Source organism: Cucurbita moschata, unplaced genomic scaffold (genome assembly GCF_002738365.1).
Source record: "Cucurbita moschata cultivar Rifu unplaced genomic scaffold, Cmos_1.0 Cmo_Scf00005, whole genome shotgun sequence".
Classification (NCBI taxonomy): domain Eukaryota; kingdom Viridiplantae; phylum Streptophyta; class Magnoliopsida; order Cucurbitales; family Cucurbitaceae; genus Cucurbita; species Cucurbita moschata.
The window spans coordinates 5772863-5790430 of record NW_019268521.1 but is presented as its reverse complement, the minus strand read 5'-3'; the positions used below and the strand labels follow the sequence as shown (position 1 = coordinate 5790430).

General features: G+C 37.9%; 2 protein-coding genes across 2 annotated transcripts; both read left to right on the top strand.

The window, feature by feature from the left end:
- The first annotated feature begins 3726 nt into the window (after positions 1-3726).
- LOC111443476 (transcription factor bHLH139-like) lies at positions 3727-5111 on the top strand. Its single transcript, XM_023081295.1, has 5 exons — positions 3727-4250; positions 4325-4573; positions 4665-4730; positions 4816-4881; positions 4980-5111. Exons 1-5 carry the CDS (start codon positions 3768-3770, stop codon positions 5070-5072), a joined length of 957 nt encoding a protein of 318 aa, XP_022937063.1. The 5' UTR covers positions 3727-3767; the 3' UTR covers positions 5073-5111.
- A 1055-nt stretch (positions 5112-6166) lies between these two features.
- Positions 6167-17554, top strand: LOC111443354 (activating signal cointegrator 1 complex subunit 2-like). Its single transcript, XM_023081137.1, has 9 exons — positions 6167-6578; positions 6941-7100; positions 7208-7269; positions 8620-8714; positions 9326-9439; positions 14306-14371; positions 14773-14870; positions 14989-15407; positions 15869-17554. The coding sequence occupies exons 1-9, from the start codon at positions 6167-6169 to the stop codon at positions 17059-17061; spliced, it is 2619 nt and encodes an 872-aa protein (XP_022936905.1). The 3' UTR covers positions 17062-17554.
- Positions 17555-17568: the final 14 nt, after the last annotated feature.

Genomic DNA, 17568 nt, shown 5'->3' with positions numbered 1-17568 from the left:
TATGGAGAACCAATTGCGAGAAGCCTGTTTTAATCCATAAAGAGATTTATGGAGCCGACATACTGTATTCTCCCCCTGTCGGCGAAAACCTGGTGGTAAAGACATATAAACTTCCTCGTCTAGATTACCATGGAGAAAGGCATTTTGAACATCCAACTGATGGGTGAACCATTTTCGAGCAGCAGCAACAGTGAGTAAGCAACGAAGTGTAGTAAGTTTCGCTGTAGGGGAAAATGTTTCTGTGTAATCAATACCTTCAACCTGAGTGTATCCCTTTGCTACTAGTCGAGCTTTATAACGTTCAACAGAACCATCAGAGTTGTATTTAATTTTGTACACCCAACGACAACCAATAGCTTTATGACCAAGTGGTAGAGGAACGAGAGACCATGTATGATTACGTTCCAAAGCTGCAATTTCATCATTCATAGCCTGCTGCCATAACGGGTCGCCAACTGCCTCGTCATAGGTTTTAGGTTCTGTCTGGGATGTAATAAGAGCTAGAAAAGCACGTTGAGTAGGAGAAAAACGAGAGAATGAAAGGTAATGATGAAGGGGATACCTGGTGCCAGTGCCGGGACTTGAGCTAGAGGTTAAATGATTGGCTCCAGAAGACATCTCATAATCCTTATGCCAAGCTGGAGGCTGTTTAGTACGAGTAGAACGTCGAAGTGGAGCTGATGTATCAGGTGGGATAGGATTGGAATTAGTGGGCGAATCTGGAGAAGGTGGAGGAGACGACGGAGTAGTAGGTGAAGGGATAGGAGGTGAAGGAGGAGTAGGAGGTGAAGGAATAGGAGGTGAAGGAGGAGTAGGAGGTGAAGGAATAGAAGGTGGAGGATGGATGTTTGAGTAGGATGGATCATGAAGTGGTACAACAGGAGTCGAAGGAGCTAATGTCGAAGTTTGTGAAGCTGATGAAAAAGGAAAATCATCTTCACAAAATTTGACATCACGGCTGATAAAGAATTTGTGAGATTGCATGTCATACAACTTGTAACCTTTATGACCACAAGGATATCCTACGAAAACACAAGGAGTTGCCCTAGGTTCAAATTTTTGCTTAGGATGTACTATAGTTGCATAACATTTACAACCAAAAACTTTAAGATGATGAAATGTAGGTGGTCGTTTGTAGAGTGCTTCAAAGGGTGTCTTGTTAGATAATAATGGTGATGGCGTTCTATTTATAAGATAAACAGCCGTTAAAATGCACTCTCCCCAAAAATTAAGTGGAACCTGTGACTGAAAAAGAAGAGACCTAGCTACATTTAGGATATGGCGATGCTTGCGTTCTACGACTCCATTTTGTTGTGGAGTATAGACACAAGTGCGCTGAAATTCAATACCACAAGAAGTAAAGAATGGTTGCAAAGATAGGAATTCAGTCCCATTGTCTGATCGAACTATCTTGATAGTAGTATGAAATTGAGTTTGAACGAATTTAACAAAGTTCATTAACAAATGATGTACTTCTGACTTATGTTGCATTAAAAAAACCCAAGTACATCGAGTAAAATCATCAACAATAGTGAGAAAAAAACGCAAACCAGAATGGGTAGGAATTTTATGTGGTCCCCAAACATCACAATGTATCAGATCAAAAGCAGAATGGGTTGTTATTGAACTTCTTGGGAAAGACAACCTAGTTTGTTTTGCTAACGGGCAGATACTACAATTATGAGAATAACTCGCATTATTAAGATGCAATTGATCAGCTAGAAATTTAAAACGAGAAAAGGAAGGATGACCTAGGCGTAAATGCCACAAATTAGATGACTGAGATACTTGATGAGCTGAAGATTTGATTGGAGATGAAGAAATATGATAGAGACCTCCAAATTGTTTACCCGAGCCAATCATCTTCCCCGTAGCCAAGTCCTGCATAACACAAGAATCAGGATAGAAGGTGACATAACATTTCAAGTTATTGGTAAGTTTGCTGATCGACATTAGGTTTAAATTGAATGAAGGCACACATAAAACGTTGTTTAATTGAAGGTTAGGGCTAAGGGAAATATTGCCAGTATGTGACACACGTGCTGTCTCTCCATTAGGCAAATTTATTGCAGACATGATGGCAGCCTTTGGTTCAGTCATAACAGAAGATTTTGATACTATATGATCCGTAGCTCCACTATCGAGAATCCATGAATTAGAACTCGCAGAGTTAATAGATAATGTAGATATGGGAAACAAACCTGCAACATTGACGTGATTGTCAGAATTACCAGAAGGGTGATGATTGATTGCAGATAAGGCTTGTGCTATCTCTCGTAATTGCTCAGAAGAAAAATTTGGAATGGAATTAGGTGACTGTTCTTCTGTATTCAACTGTGAAACATCGGCCATATTTGCAGATGATCGATATCCACGGTTATTGTGTTGATTGTCTTGTCTTGTCCTTCCAGAATTATTTTTCTGTCGACACCGATCTTCTGTATGGCCCCTTCTATCACAAAAGTTACAGTGAAACTTAAGAATTCGACACTCATTGATTGTATGACCACTTTTATTGCAGTGTTCACACTTTTTGTCCTTGGCGAATTTTGAATATATTGTTTTCTTTTGCACTGCTGATGCAATCGAGAAATTCTCAGTAGGTTCGGAAGTTACCTGACGCTGCATCTCTTCTTGTACAAGTAATGAATAGGCTTGCCTCACATTAGGTAATGGAGACATCATCAATATGTTAGATCTCACCGTTTTATAAGACTGATTAAGCCCCATGAGCAATTGCATCAACTTGTCTTCTTCGCGTTGATCAATATGTATTTGACGTTGATTACAGGTAAATGGTGTGCGGTACGCTTCCAGTTCATCCCAAAGTGCTTTGAGCTTGGTGAAATATGTTGACAGCGCCATGGTTCCTTGTGACATCGTTGCTATCGAGTTTTGTATTTGAAAAATTGCTGGAGCATTCTTTTGTGAGAATTGATCGTGAAGATCAACCCACACTTGATGAGCTGTCTTGGCGTGAATAATGCCTTTAGCGATATCTGCTTCAACGGAATGAGTTAACCAAGATATTATCATACTGTTGCATTGATTCCAGAGTTCGAATTCGGTTGAATTTGCATCTTGGGACGGTTCCTCAATTGTGCCATCAATGAAGCCAATTTTCTTCTTGGCAATAAGAGCATGCATAACTGATTTACTCCAGGATTGGTAATTTGCTCCATTTAATTTGATTGGAACAAGTGAATATCCTGGCTGATCAGAGTGATGAATATAGTACGGATGTGTTAAATCAACATCCGAAATTTTGAAGCTGGATTTGGCTGATTCCGCCATAAAGGAAATTTTGATATTTAAGAACACCAAGATCGGTGCTCTGATACCATGTTAAGAATGAGAAATAGAAATAGAATTGGGATCGAAAGTATGATCTTCATTCAGGTTTACCACGTTTAAATAGGATACAAACTATCAACTAATACCTAAAAATAGAAAAAATATATATCTAACTAAATTTGGTAAATAAATAAAATATACGGTTAATAAAATCTATACTAACAACTCCCTAAATATCTGATATATATTCTAACTAATTATCACGGCAAAATATCCTCTTAATACACTGACATTTGGAAATCAGACTATATCCATTTAATTTGCGATGATTGATCTAAGTCAATTATTATTGAGCATTGCAATTCTTGTAAAGGGATAGCGTATAAAACCCCCGGCTTCCAAATATCTTGCTACCACACAGCCCAGCACAACACAACGCGCACAAACTAATTCTCTACCTGGGACAATCTTGGATGGATTCTTTTGGAGGTCTCGGCGGGGAAGGGGAATGGGATTTGTGCAGCTCAATTTTATCAATGGAGGAGCTTGATTTCACGCCACTTATTCCTCCGCCCACGGCGGAGATGCCCGATTGGTTCTGTCATTTGGATTCTTTCACGCCCAATTTGCCTTCTTGTGGCAATGCTATCGATCAATTCCCCTGTATTGCTGCTGCTGATCATTATATGTCCATGTCTAATGCTGCCATTGAAGAGAACAAGATGGACTCCATTTTCTCAGCCTGTACTGACGTTTTGCTGCAAGAGATCTCTGTTTTTTCGGGTGAAGATAGATATCTAAACATGGATGTTCAAACCCAGATAGGGAATGATCATAATGCTACCAATTCTGCTAAGGCATTCCATCACAAAAGGAAATCCATTGTCGTCGCTGATGATGATCATCATCACAACAATCTCAACAACCCTACTAAGAAAATTCGTACTTCAAACAATGTAAGTAAATCAATTTATTTAATGGGTGTTTTAAGTTATTAAATTGAGCATGACTTATCAAGCTTCTGGTCCAGAAAATTAGGAAAGCTACACCGAATAGCAATAAAAAATTGAGCACTCGGCGGCGCAAATGTGAAGAGGATCAGGAATCTGGAGGGCCTGATATGAACAGCTGCAGCAGCGCTAACTCATCAGAGGATGACAGCGCTTCACAAGATACTAACGGTGGTGGCGCTGTTTTAGAGGGCGAGGCATCGCCGCCAAAAGCCAAAACCAGAGCCACCAGAGGCTCTGCTACTGATCCGCAAAGCCTTTATGCAAGGGTATGAAAGAAAAACACAGAGACCTTTATAATGACATGAAACTTGAAGCACTAACCTTAAACTTTGGTCTGGTTTTGTTAACCAAATGCAGAAGAGAAGAGAGAGAATCAATGAGCGGCTTAGAATTCTGCAGAAACTTGTCCCTAATGGAACAAAGGTAATAACCAAGTTATACGTATAATTTTGGAATGAGTTAATGAATTAGTTGAAGGCTTCAATGTAATATTGGACAATGTTTTCAGGTTGACATCAGCACAATGCTTGAGGAAGCAGTTCATTACGTGAAATTTCTGCAGCTTCAGATAAAGGTATGGACTTCAATTTGTTCATTAAGTTGGGTTCTGAATGATTTGATTTCAAATGCATTGGTGATGATTTTGAGGTATTGTTTTCGTTTCATTTGCAGCTTTTGAGCTCTGATGAGATGTGGATGTATGCTCCAATTGCTTACAATGGGATGGATATTGGTCTGCACCAGAAGCTTCCTTCTTTTTTGTGACGAAACCAAAATTAATTGACCCTTTTGTAATTTTTCATATCCGGCTTTCTTAGTAAATGCAAAATCTGCATACTAGAAATGGNACGAGATAAAAAAAAAAAAAAAAAAAAAAAAAAAAAAAAAAAAAAAAAAAAAAAAAAAAAAAAAAAAAAAAAAAAAACTCATCTTAAATTTCTCCCAATTTTTCTTTTCTTTTGTTCGTTTTATAAATATGGTTGTCCACTTCGAGTATAAGCTCTCTATTTATATTAACCATTCACGCACTTTGAGGATAAGCTCCTCATTATAATATTTACTTTGAGCATAAATCCTCGTGGTTTTGCTTTTAGTTTTTCCAAAATGTTTTGTATCAATGGAGACGGTATTCCTTACTTATAATTCCACGTATTTTTCTCCTTGATTTCCCTCCCGATCAGTCAACGTGGGACTCCTCCCAACAATACTCAACAAACCTTCCATCGAGCAAAGTACACTATTTGTTCGATACTTAAGGGTTCTATTAACATGGTTAAGTTAATGACACGTGACTCTAATACTACGTTAGAAATCACAAATCTCTATAATGGTACGATATTATCCACTTTCAACATAAACTCTCGCGACTTTGCTTTTAGTTTTTTCATAATGCTTCGTACTAATGAAAATAATATTTTTTTATTTATAAAACCACGATAGCCAAGCTTAAGTAGATACTATAATACTAAAGAGATATTTATGTTTTTTTTTCTTTTTTATTTGGTAGGGTTAAAAAAAAAGTCTATGATTTTAGGAATGATTATTGAAAATGAAATTTAGGTGTAAAGCAGGGATTTTTCCCAAAATTTTCTTTATGTTATTTAGTGGTTAGAATTATGCTTAAAAATGGCTTATAATTCTAAAAACTGCTCACAAAGATTCAGGTGCCGCTCGTCGGAGTCCAAAGTGAATTCCCAACTGGAGTCCCGTTTGATACTCACCCGCCACCAATTGCAAAGCCGAAGAAAGGTATAAATAGCGAGCCAAGGCCTGTCGAACCGATTCCTCTTCCTCCTCTCGCCCCGGCGCGCACGCACTTCTTCCTATCCCGATCACCAACGCAGTCATCTGAATTCAGAATGTCGAATCGTTACAACCACGATGGAAACAACAAGGGCCTAAGGAAAGAGCAGAAGAAGTACATTCCCAAGAATCAGATTCAATCCACAAATGAACGCCCCAACCCTAAACCTAACCTTTCCACTTCCCTCAGACAATCGCTACCTAAGCCATCCGATTCTGCTGCTGTAAGCAGTTCTGCTACGCCATCAATGAGTAGGATTCAGATGGGTGCGAATGGAGATTGGGTGTCTAGCAGAGCTACTGGTGGTAGTTTCGTGAATTACTTGCCACAGGACGAGGCCGTTGCCACTGGTCTTCGCGCCGAGGAAGGGGCATTGGATCCGATGGAATCTCAAAGAGTCGTAGATCTTTTGAACAGAGAGTTGTCTCGGCTGCTCAAGTTGAGTGCTAAAGAGTTTTGGACGGAAGGTATTTGGAATACGTTTATGAGAACGTGCTTCTGAAATTGGTCGCCTTTCTGATTCACTAACAATTAACAGAATTTGTGAGCATGTTTATTGTGATTTTGCTATTGATTAATATCGTTGGTTTTTGTGAATCATTTTATGGATAGAGACACGAATTACTTATACTGAGTATACTTCGATGGTATTAAGGAAGTAATGGTGAAGAATTGTCTCCTTATATCCGTCCTTAAAAGTGGTGCCTGTTTCTTGTAGGATACCTTAACTCTTGTTATCTGATTTTGATGTATTGGTGAGGATAGCGATACAAGGTAATCGTCCGCCTATCGACTGATTCTTCTGCTCCTTTTGTCGTATTCCTTGCAGTGGCTAGGGACACTTCCTTGCATGAATTTCTCGATAGCTTCCTAAAATTCAGGAGTAGATGGTATGATTTTCCTCATCGTGGAGCAAATGGAATAGTTGCAGGGGTCATCGTTGGAGAATGTGAATTAAGCCGCCGTGTTTTCATGGTATTATATCGCATGTAAGTTCCACCACTAAGTACCAAGTTATATTTACATTGAACATTATTGCAGAGATGAATGACTAACAGCAGATTTTTTTCCCCCCTCTAAAACCTTCTTCCTGCAGGTCTTCCAATAGGGATCCTGGAGCACGAGCTGCTGATAGCCTCAGTTTAAAAGATCATGGAGGTAATTTCACTCTGTGTATATTTTAACATGGCCTTGTACCGCTTTGTAGTCCAAGAAATCAATTTATTCTTTTAGCTTGACAATAAACACTATCTATATAATTGTTTATCGTATCACTATGTTATTCAGTTATTGTTACTATTTTAAATCCTGCCTCAACAACAAATCCAATCTGATGAAAGCAAGAAGAGTCCAGCTGATTGTATTACATATTAAAAATAAGATAAGTTGTTGGAGAAGAAAAAATACAAATGAAGGGAATAAAGGGTTCTATGAGAAGGATTCTGAAAATTAGTGCTCAAGAGCAGTTTTTTTTTTTTTTTCCCACTTAATCCTACCTTGCTCATGATATAAGTACACATACCGTGATACAGGTGATAGGACATTTTTTTCCTGTCAGTTCTTCCAATAACCACGAGCATGTTTTACGCTCGACAAAGAATCTAACTCTTCTTTAAAAGCATGGATAGCCACTAGGTGCATCTTAGTTGTGTTGCTCAGTGTCCAGTAAGTCAACCTCATTTTAGGCATGCATCTTGTAACCTTGTGCTCGCTAATCCCCAATGAAGGAGGTTTCTTCATTTAAACCCTACCATCTTCTGAGATCCGTTTACATAAATGTCTTTCACTGGGACCTGAATGTTGTCCATGGTTTTCCTTTTCAGACATCCCGAGTACTTTATGGTTATTATTTATTTTATTAGTACTCTTCTGTAAGCCTTCTTGTTTAGCTGGTTTTACTCTCATTTTGTTTATAAAGAAATATATATCTTGAATCTTCTCTTTTTTATTTTCTTTTATTTGTTCTATGAGCAACTTCAATGATGATAAATTTTATAGCTTTCAAGATTAATACGCTTCTTTTTAGGCAGGTTTAAATTATTATTATTATTATTATTATTATCTTTTATAATTGTGCATCTCACCTTATTTGACCTGTGATGTCACCTGGCGTCCAAGCTTGAAGGCCTTTTAGGGCCTTGAGGAGAATTCTGGGTCCTGTTACGGACTTTGAAACTGCTTATATATTTTTTTTGGCTATGATCAGCAGCTCAAACTTTTAGTTTACGTAATAGTTAGAGATGAGCTAGATGAAGTATGATGCACCTGTCATAGAACTCGTTCTTCTAGTATGGTATGCAACCAGCTGACTGTTGGTGCACGTTTATACAAATACTAACAGTTTGTTGGAAGATCATGTGGACTTTTTGAAATACTTTTGGTCTGATCAAGAGGATATATTATTGTAAAGAACGTCAAATGTGTTTTAGGATCATCTGAAGAGTGAAATCTGAGCTTATATCAATTTGGTGATAGTGGTGCGCTGTTGTTCACTAATTATGTATGTAGTCCTTCTGCAGGGAAAGAAGTTGCTTGACCTTCCAAAGTTACTTGATATATGTGCTATATATTATCACGAGAATGAAGATCTAACTAGAACACTGGTAATCATCTTGCTTAGTAGCTCCTATTGGTTCTCATCCTGTAATGATCATATGATGTTTCCAAAGTTTTGTACTCTACTGCTTCAGATGTTCAAACGTTTGGATAATTAGAGGTCAAACTAGTTCAAAGTCATTCAAATCTATATGGATGCAAGTGTGGAATTTTTTAGAACTGGCAGTGATTTTGGAAGTTTATTAGATTATTATAGCAATTATCTCTTCAGGATAATGACAATTACGACAAGAAAATAGAAGAGTCATTGTTTATGAAACCATATATTTAATTATTATTTACTTCACTGATGCTTTAGCTACAGATTATTTAGGTAAGGGAAAAAAAATAAAAAAAGAATAAAGCGAAGAGAATTTTTTTAGCTGATTTTAATGCAATGTTATATGCTAGGCATATCTGTAAGCTGAAATTTTAGGAATAGCCTTGGGATTGTCCAGGACGAAAATGTTTTTAACCCCATCATAATATTCTCGGAAGTTGGAAAAAAAAAAAAAAAAAGAGTGAGAGACTGAAAGTTTTGAGCTATTTTTAATAAAATACTGTGTGTTAATCTTCTATTTAAAGTTGACATTTGAAATTACCATTTCACATTTTTCAGGTCGAGAATGCAATAAAATCCCAGCCTAGTATTCATGAAACTCTACCATCGGTTATATCTCACTTCCTCAGCATTGTCTCTATGATGCATCAAAGATGCAACTCATCTCTTGAGGTATTTTTTTATTTATTATTAATATGTTGTTTTGATAGTTGATATTCCAGAAAATACTCTGTGATACTCTGTTGGTGCTAAAAGTTAATTGGCCATTTGTTCTTTCTTTTCTGGTAAGAAATACGAGATTTCTGTGATGATAAGAAAAGCACAAAAATTGGATGGGAAGATAGGGTATGCCCTCCTCTCAAGCCGAGGAGCTTACAAAATATTCTGTTGTTAGATATAACTACAGAGTAATAGTACTTACATGACCAATTACCGAGACAAATGCCAAAAGCAGCCAAAAGGAGAGAGATGTCATGAAACTATTGAAGGGCTTTTCTTCGTTTTTAGATCCGATTGTTTTGGCTAAAAGAAACCTCCTTTGATAATAAACAATTTCACAAAAGCAAAAAGAAAACAATTTCGTAGGTGATGCGAAATTACAAAAGAGGGGGAGTAAAGCCAAGCTCGGAGACCAAGCGAAATTACAAAAAGTTGTTCCAATTGGTTATACGAATATAAATTTTAAAGAAAAGGAAAAAAATGTTATTGAGAATTAATTCAATAGTGGAACCCATTAGTTGAATTTTTCTTTATGTAGTTTTTTTTTTTTCTTTTGGTAAGTCCTCTACCTTCATTTCTATTTTTAGTTATTTCCTTTGTTGTAAGGGGATGATCCTCATCCTCCATGATTGAGTCATGCCTCCATTGATATTGCAATGGTTTGAAGGGCTCCATTTTCATTTCTATTGTTAGTTATTTCCTTCAAAGTTTTAGGAGGATTATTCTCCATGATTGATAGGGTTCCTTTGATGTAGTAATGATTATTATACAACTTGTATAAATAGTCATAAACATTAATCAAGATGGTACTAGAAAATTTTCAATTTAGTCTTTGAGTACTTTGACTCATAGGTATTAAGGTTCCCTCTGTTTGAGCCTTACAATTACTCAAAATAGGTCGAACGAAGAATTCTACATCTTCCCCCACACAAACATTGTCTACCTTCATTTATTAGAGACCCATAACTCGATCACAAACTTAGGCCCATAACAATTTGTATTAGAGCTAGCAGTTATGGGTGAACCTTTCTTCCCCCACACAAACACCGTCTACCTCCACTTATGATAGACCCATAACTCGATCACAGACTTGGGCCCATAACAGTTTGGTATTAGAGCCAGTAGTTACGGGTGAATCTGTGCAAGAACAGCTTACCAAACTCTTCAATTTACTCTTATCCGAACAGTAGGCTAATCAAGCATGTAATGAGGAGGTCGAACAACTTCATACTAAATATGTTCCTTGACTTGGAATCCATAAAGAAGGGCCTGACTTCTTCAAGCGCTGAAAGTCAAGCAAAAACAAGGAGATAAAGGGAATTATGGGGCAACAATTTCTGAAAATTCTGGAAGAAACTTTATTGTACCCAAATTCATGAAACTTGACTTCCCTCGCTTCAATGGGTTGGATTAGCCATTTTCAACACTTTTTCCGACATCAATCGACATCCGAGGAAGACGACATCCGAGGAAGAAAAGGTGAGCTAAGGCTTTTATCACTTAGAGGGAATTGCTAACCTATGGTATTTATAGATGGTACATAATATTTTGGATCCCACCTGGACGAAGTTTGTCCACCAATGCAACTTGCGGTTTGGACCTCCCATCCGAAGTAATAAATTGGGGGAGCTTGCTAAGCTAAAACAAACGGGTTTAGTGGAAGAGTACTAAAACTAATTCGAAGGGTTGGTTTCAAGAGCTGGGATTTTAACTAAAAATCAAAAGATTCATTGTATCTTAGCGGATTGCAAGAGTCTATATCAATTGAGGTGGAGCTCCACCAGCCACATGACGTGGTATCTGCAATGTGTATGTCTCGCTTGGACGAAAGGAAAATATATCCCAGGGCCACCACCACCAATTGAGATAACAAACGCAATTCACCAATTTAGATATGCGCACCAACCGTTCGATAAAACCGATTCACTAGAGAAGAATGGAAGAAAGAAGAAAGAAGGGGATGTGCTTCAATTGTGATGAGACATTTGTGCGAGGCCATCAATGTAAGAAACTGTTTTGGATTGAATTGGAAGAAGAGAACGAACCAACCGAGGGAATGGAGCAAGAACTGTCACCAAAAATATCTATCAATGCTATGACAGGAACAAGAAATCCACATTCCATGCGACTGAATGGGTGTTGGAACGGAGGTCAGGTACTCATTCTCGTTGATTTTGGAAGCACTCGTAGTTTTATATCTGTTTTCAAGGTGGCAGAACTAAAGGCTGAAGTGAATGGGAAGGACGGGTTACGTGTCAATTTAGCCAATGGTGAGCAAGTCAGTAGTCCCAAAATTTGCAAAGGGACGCTAATTGAATTAGAGTTGAACACCTTCATAGTGGACTTATTTGTGCTACCATTGACATACTTCAACATTGTCCTCGGTGTTAACTGGTTGCGAGTCCTATTTTATGGGACTTTGAATATCATGTGTATGTTTTTTTCATACACGGAAGACAAGTGGAGCTCAAAGGAATACCTTTCAAACATGGCAGAAGTCGCCTGAACTCAATTCCTTGCATCCAATCACTATCTAGGACATGCAACTTTAGAAATTGCTAGCGGAAAATGTTTCTCTCTTGGATTGAACCAATGGGGCTGCCTCCAAGCCGATCTTGTGATCACCGAATTCCTTTGGAGCCCACCCGTGGTGGTGCGCCCCCTACAGATATCCCCACGGACAAAAGGATGAGATAGAACGCCAATGTGTAGCCATGCTACAACAATGGATCATCCGTCCCAACCAATCTCCTTTTTCTTCTCCGGCAAGTCTAGTTCTGAAGGCTGATAATTAATGGTGCTTATGTGTGGATTATAGGGAACTCAATACAAAGACCATCAAAGACAAATTTCCAATACCACCGACCATTAGAGACAACCTTCAAGAATCTCAGAACAGAATGAAGGATCAATATGATCAATCACACCTACCATTAGAGTTCAATATTGGAGACAACGTCCTGCTACGTCTTCAACCATGTCGCCAGTCTTTGTTAGCTTCAAGGAAAAATCAAAAGCTTGCCGCAAAATTTTTTGGGCTTTTTGAGGTGTTAGAACAAATTGGTTCTATGGCCTATAAGTTAAGCTTACCAACTGAATCAAATTACACCCAGTTGTCCACGTTTTCGCATTCAAACCATACCATGAAAGCAGTGTCAATCATCATCCAGAACTTCCTCCAATTCCAGCCCCTGACCCTCCTCAGCCACTTGCTATTCTGGACCATCGATTTAAAGTCGGTCAATTAGAAATTTTGATATACTGAAGCCACTCTTCACCTGCGGATGCCTCTTGGGAAAATGTTCAAGATATGACCAAACAATTACCACAATTCAAACTTGAGGATAAGCTTTCTTTGGGGTTGGGAATTATTGATACAATGTCACTACAAGTGTACACACTTCACACTCATGGCAAAAAGAAGCAATCACGTATGGAACCCATTGAGTTTTTCTTTATGCAGTTTTTTTTTTCTTCAGTTTCTGTATTGTTAGGAGTCCTCCACTTTCATTTCTATTTTTAATTATTTCTCTTGTTTCAAGAGGATGATGATTCATGACTCCATTGATATAGCAATGATTGTAAGGACTCCATTTTCATTTCTATTTTTAGTTATTTCCTTTGTTTTAGGAGGATGATCCTCCATGATTGAGTCATGGTTCCATTGATGTAGCAATAGTTATTATACAACTTGTATAAATAGTCATAAACATCAATGAAGATGGTACCTAAAAAATTTTCAATTTAGTCTTGAATACTTTGACTAAGAGGTACTAAGGTTCCCTCTATTTGAGTCTTACAATTATTTAAAATAGGTCGAAAGAAGAATTCTACTTCTTTCTCCCACACAAAAACCGTCTACCTCCACTACTCGATCGCAGGCTTGGGCCCGTAACAAAGGGCTTTCCTTAGTTATTGAATACACTATGGTTTCTCTCTTGCCAAAAAGACCAAAAGAGAGCTCTTATAAATTGAAGACAAAGGCTTTTTTTTCTTTCTTGAATGGGTGATCCTCCATGGTTGAGGAGCTTTTATTTATATGATACGAAAAGGAAGATTTTGAGAGTTCTATCTTTGAACCGGAAGTTAATATGAAGGCATTCATACTTCTGAATAGGTAGTTGAGCTTTTGGTGACTAACAAGTGCAAATGTAAAGTAAGATGGTTAATTTGGATGTTTCCCAATGAGCATGTGCTTAGACAAATACGAAACAAGGACAAAATAAGGAAACATGAAAGGGGATAATTAATTCTTTAGATGCCAAAACACTTATCTCCTAGGCCCATCAGTCTGCAAAATGGAGTTATTTGCTGAACACGAGCAACCAGAAATTCAACTTCTCAACCTTGGGTTAAAAACTCTTGACCTCAAGGAATACCAAAAAAAAAAAAAAAAAAAAAAAAAAAAAAAGGGTACAACATCACACAGACAAGCACATGTTCGGAGGTTAAATACTTGTTGAGTGAATTTGCTATTTTTCATTTGTGAGGCACCTGTGGTATGATATGGCTGATACTGCCAAAACATTACACAAGAAAGCACAGGTTTCATTTTTCAGTCTCTTTCTCCACCATTCTGTTGTATGTACGTCAATGTGTATGTCTATGCCAACAAACGGTGCTGTTTTTTTTTTTTTTTTTGTTAAAAAATAAAGTCAGCACCCACCCCATTATGGAATTCAATTGCTGTAGATTTCTGATTTTTTTTCTCCTGACAGTCAGAACATCATTTTATGGATTATCATTTGCAAGTTGTGATGTACAGACCTAGAACTGAACATTATTCATGGAGTAAATTTCTCCATTTCTTTTATGCAGACTCTCTTCTCCTCCAGTAGCAGTGGAGAAAGTGGGTACAGTAAGCTTCAAGCTGACTTCTTGGAGGTGGGTGAACTAGAACCGAGGGAAAATTGTTAATATTGGATTGATGCTCTCCTCTGTGTGTAAATTTATTGCGTCAAGTGAGGCTAGATCTAATAGTAGTTTGTTGTGGTGCGCTCTTTCATTTGATTAAGGAATTTTATTTAAAAATACCCATAATAAGTGATTGCATTTCTCATGTCATTTTAAACAATATAGCTGCCGTCATAATTCCAATGTGGGTTTCTTCATGGAACTTGTTGCAGCCGAACAGTTCGTTAATCAATTAAGCTAAAAATAATAATTTCTAATCAAGAAGTCGAATCTTTAATTTATTTTTCTTCCCAATTTTTTTGATGCAAGGGCAGATATACCTCTATGTCACTACGTTTTGTAGCAATTACTAAACTTGATTTTCTGGATAGGTGATTGATTTTATCAATGATGCAATTGTCACTCTGGACTCTTTTGTTGCTGCATACAGACTGGCAGCTATATTCTTCTCCTCTGCTGTTGAAATAAGGTATTTTATATTGGATACAAGATTCTGGTTCTGGATTTCCACCGGTGATGTTTGTAATTGACTTTGAAAATGTACTCACTCCCCCCTCCTCCCAATTAATGTTAATCCTGTTCTGCAGCTGTGGGAATGAGGATTTGCTTGGAACTCTTGCAAGATTGCATGATTTACTACTTCCATCCTTACAGCAGGGATTCCAAATTGTCTTTGTGCCCCGAGGAGATGATATGATGTCTAGTGTGGTAACAAGTTTGAAAATGCTAGCATTAAGAGTTGTAAGTCTGGGTTGGAAACTGCTGGAAATCTGCTATCTAGGTGACGAAGTGTTTGGAAATGACCTTGCTGTTCCAGTCTCTATGAAGATGTTCCCAGCAAATGTAGAAGATCCTGTCATAAGAGCGGATATCTTTATTCAAACTTTGAGAGAGATCAATGGGATCTCGCAACAGGCTCCGGATAAACAACTTGGTCAAACATTTCTTCAGCGTATGGAAAAGAACCACTCCGTAATGAACAGAATCAACAGTTTACGAAACAATGGTAAGTTTTCTGGATCGAGGTTTTATTTCCACTACATATAGGATAAATTAAGTTGATCAAACATTCATTAGTGGTACAACATAGAAGTAAATAAGAGCTTAACCCTATTGGCAATTTATATTACTAATAATTCATTCTTGGAATAAACGATCTAGTACCATAGAACATAATGGTATGTGTTGGATTTAGTTCCAGTTGTCCGGTGAGATAAGGAAGGTTCGATTTTTCCATCATATCAGTTGCACAATCTCTATGGATGAATATCTTGAAAATATTTGGAAATATAATGTTTTAAAATTTTCTGCTCAACGCCTACAGAAGGAATGCCACCCACAAAATGAAAATCAAGTAGATAGACATATTTCTGAAATGCATTTTAGTATTGACTAGTCTCCTATTTTCTTTTCTTGCTAGAAATAGCATTATGACGTGAATTGTGTTGCCTATTTCTATTCTTACAGGTTGGATATTTGTCGATGATGAGCAATTTGATTATATATCAAAAATAGTTTATACCCCCACGCCTAATATTAAGGATTCATCTCTTTCCAAGGCACCTGTGATGAGCCACATATCAGAAGTAGATGAGGATTCTGCAATGTTGGAGTCGAAAATCTGTCAAATAAAGGATCTTTTCCCTGAGTATGGCAGTGGGTTTCTAGCTGCATGTCTGGTAGCTTATAATCAGAACCCTGAAGAGGTGATTCAACGAATCCTTGAGGGGACTCTTCATGCTGATCTTCAGTCCTTGGACACTTCCTTAGAAACAATGCCAGTTCCCAATTCTAGTGCGGCTGCTATTAATAGGAATGACAAAGGAAAAGGAAAACTATTTGAGTCTTCAACAGTTGCCTACACCGACCAAGTCTCTCAGAGTAAAGATTTAATGGTTGAAGGCCCTTCAGTTTCATCTACTTTTAGTGGCAGATATGTTCGAAAGTCTAAAGATGATATGCCGTACTCAGAGACCCTTGACAGTAGAAATGAAGCAGATTCAGTGAGGACTGCGTCTTTGGTTTCCCAATATGAATATGAAGATGAGTATGATGACTCCTTTGATGATCTTGGTATTAGCATAGCAGAGACAGCTACAGAAGATAATGAAGACTTGGTGAGTCAAAAGTTGAGTTCAGATTTGGGTAACTCTTCGAACTCAAAAAATGCAAGTTCAGCACAAAATGCTTCCAACTCAAAGTGGGGATCTAAAAGAAAACCTCAATACTACGTCAAGGATGGTAAAAATTATAGTTACAAAGTTGCAGGGTCGATTGCAGTTTCCAATTCTGACGAGGCATCTTTAGTCACTCAAGCTCAGAAAGAACTAATTCATGGACTTGGACGCGGAGGCAACTTGCCCCTCGGGGCAGTAAAAAAACTGACAGAGTCGGAGCAGGATAGTCAGCCTGATGTTTCTGCAGCAGATCCGAGAGATAACGTACGGAAGTCCTGGGGCAGAGGTAGTAGAAGAGAAGTGGGAAGTGGATCAGCTGCAGGCGTGCCTGAAGGACAAGGTAAACAACCAAATGTGGCTGAAGTTTCAGAAAGGCGGGGAAGAGGCGGCAACAGAGGCCGAGGAAGGGGGGGAGCATCTGGTAACCATCACAGGAAGGACAGAGCCATGAAAAAGCATTTTGCTGGATTATCTGGTTTCTAAGTTAATCTGTCCGATCGAGTGTTTTTTCCCTATAGAAACACCCCTCACCCCCCAAAGCAGTACCAAATACACAGATTTAATATGGATCCATTTGTTTTATCATCGATTGCATACGAGCATATGACCCTATTAGTCGAGTTGAACCTCTGCAGCACAGTGTTTCTCTTAGAAGATGTAGCTGACTGGCAAATTTTTATAGTAATTTGAAAATTATATTCATCTTGATTTGCAAAGATGGTGACCTTGTTCTAGCAGCGCATTAAAGGTAAACATGGAAAGAGAAGTGCAAGATAGAAGATTGAGGGCATTCTTGCCTCCACAGGAAGTCGATGATCACATGCACTAGTATGTACTTCTATAGGGTCATACTTTCTGATCCGTGTTAGAATTTTAATTTTGTAGCTATGAATATTTAGCTGTACTCAAAGGTTTTGGTGGGCAACACTTGAATGCTATGTGGAAGAATAAATATGAGAAATTACGAAGGTGAAAACTGGTATTGACTTA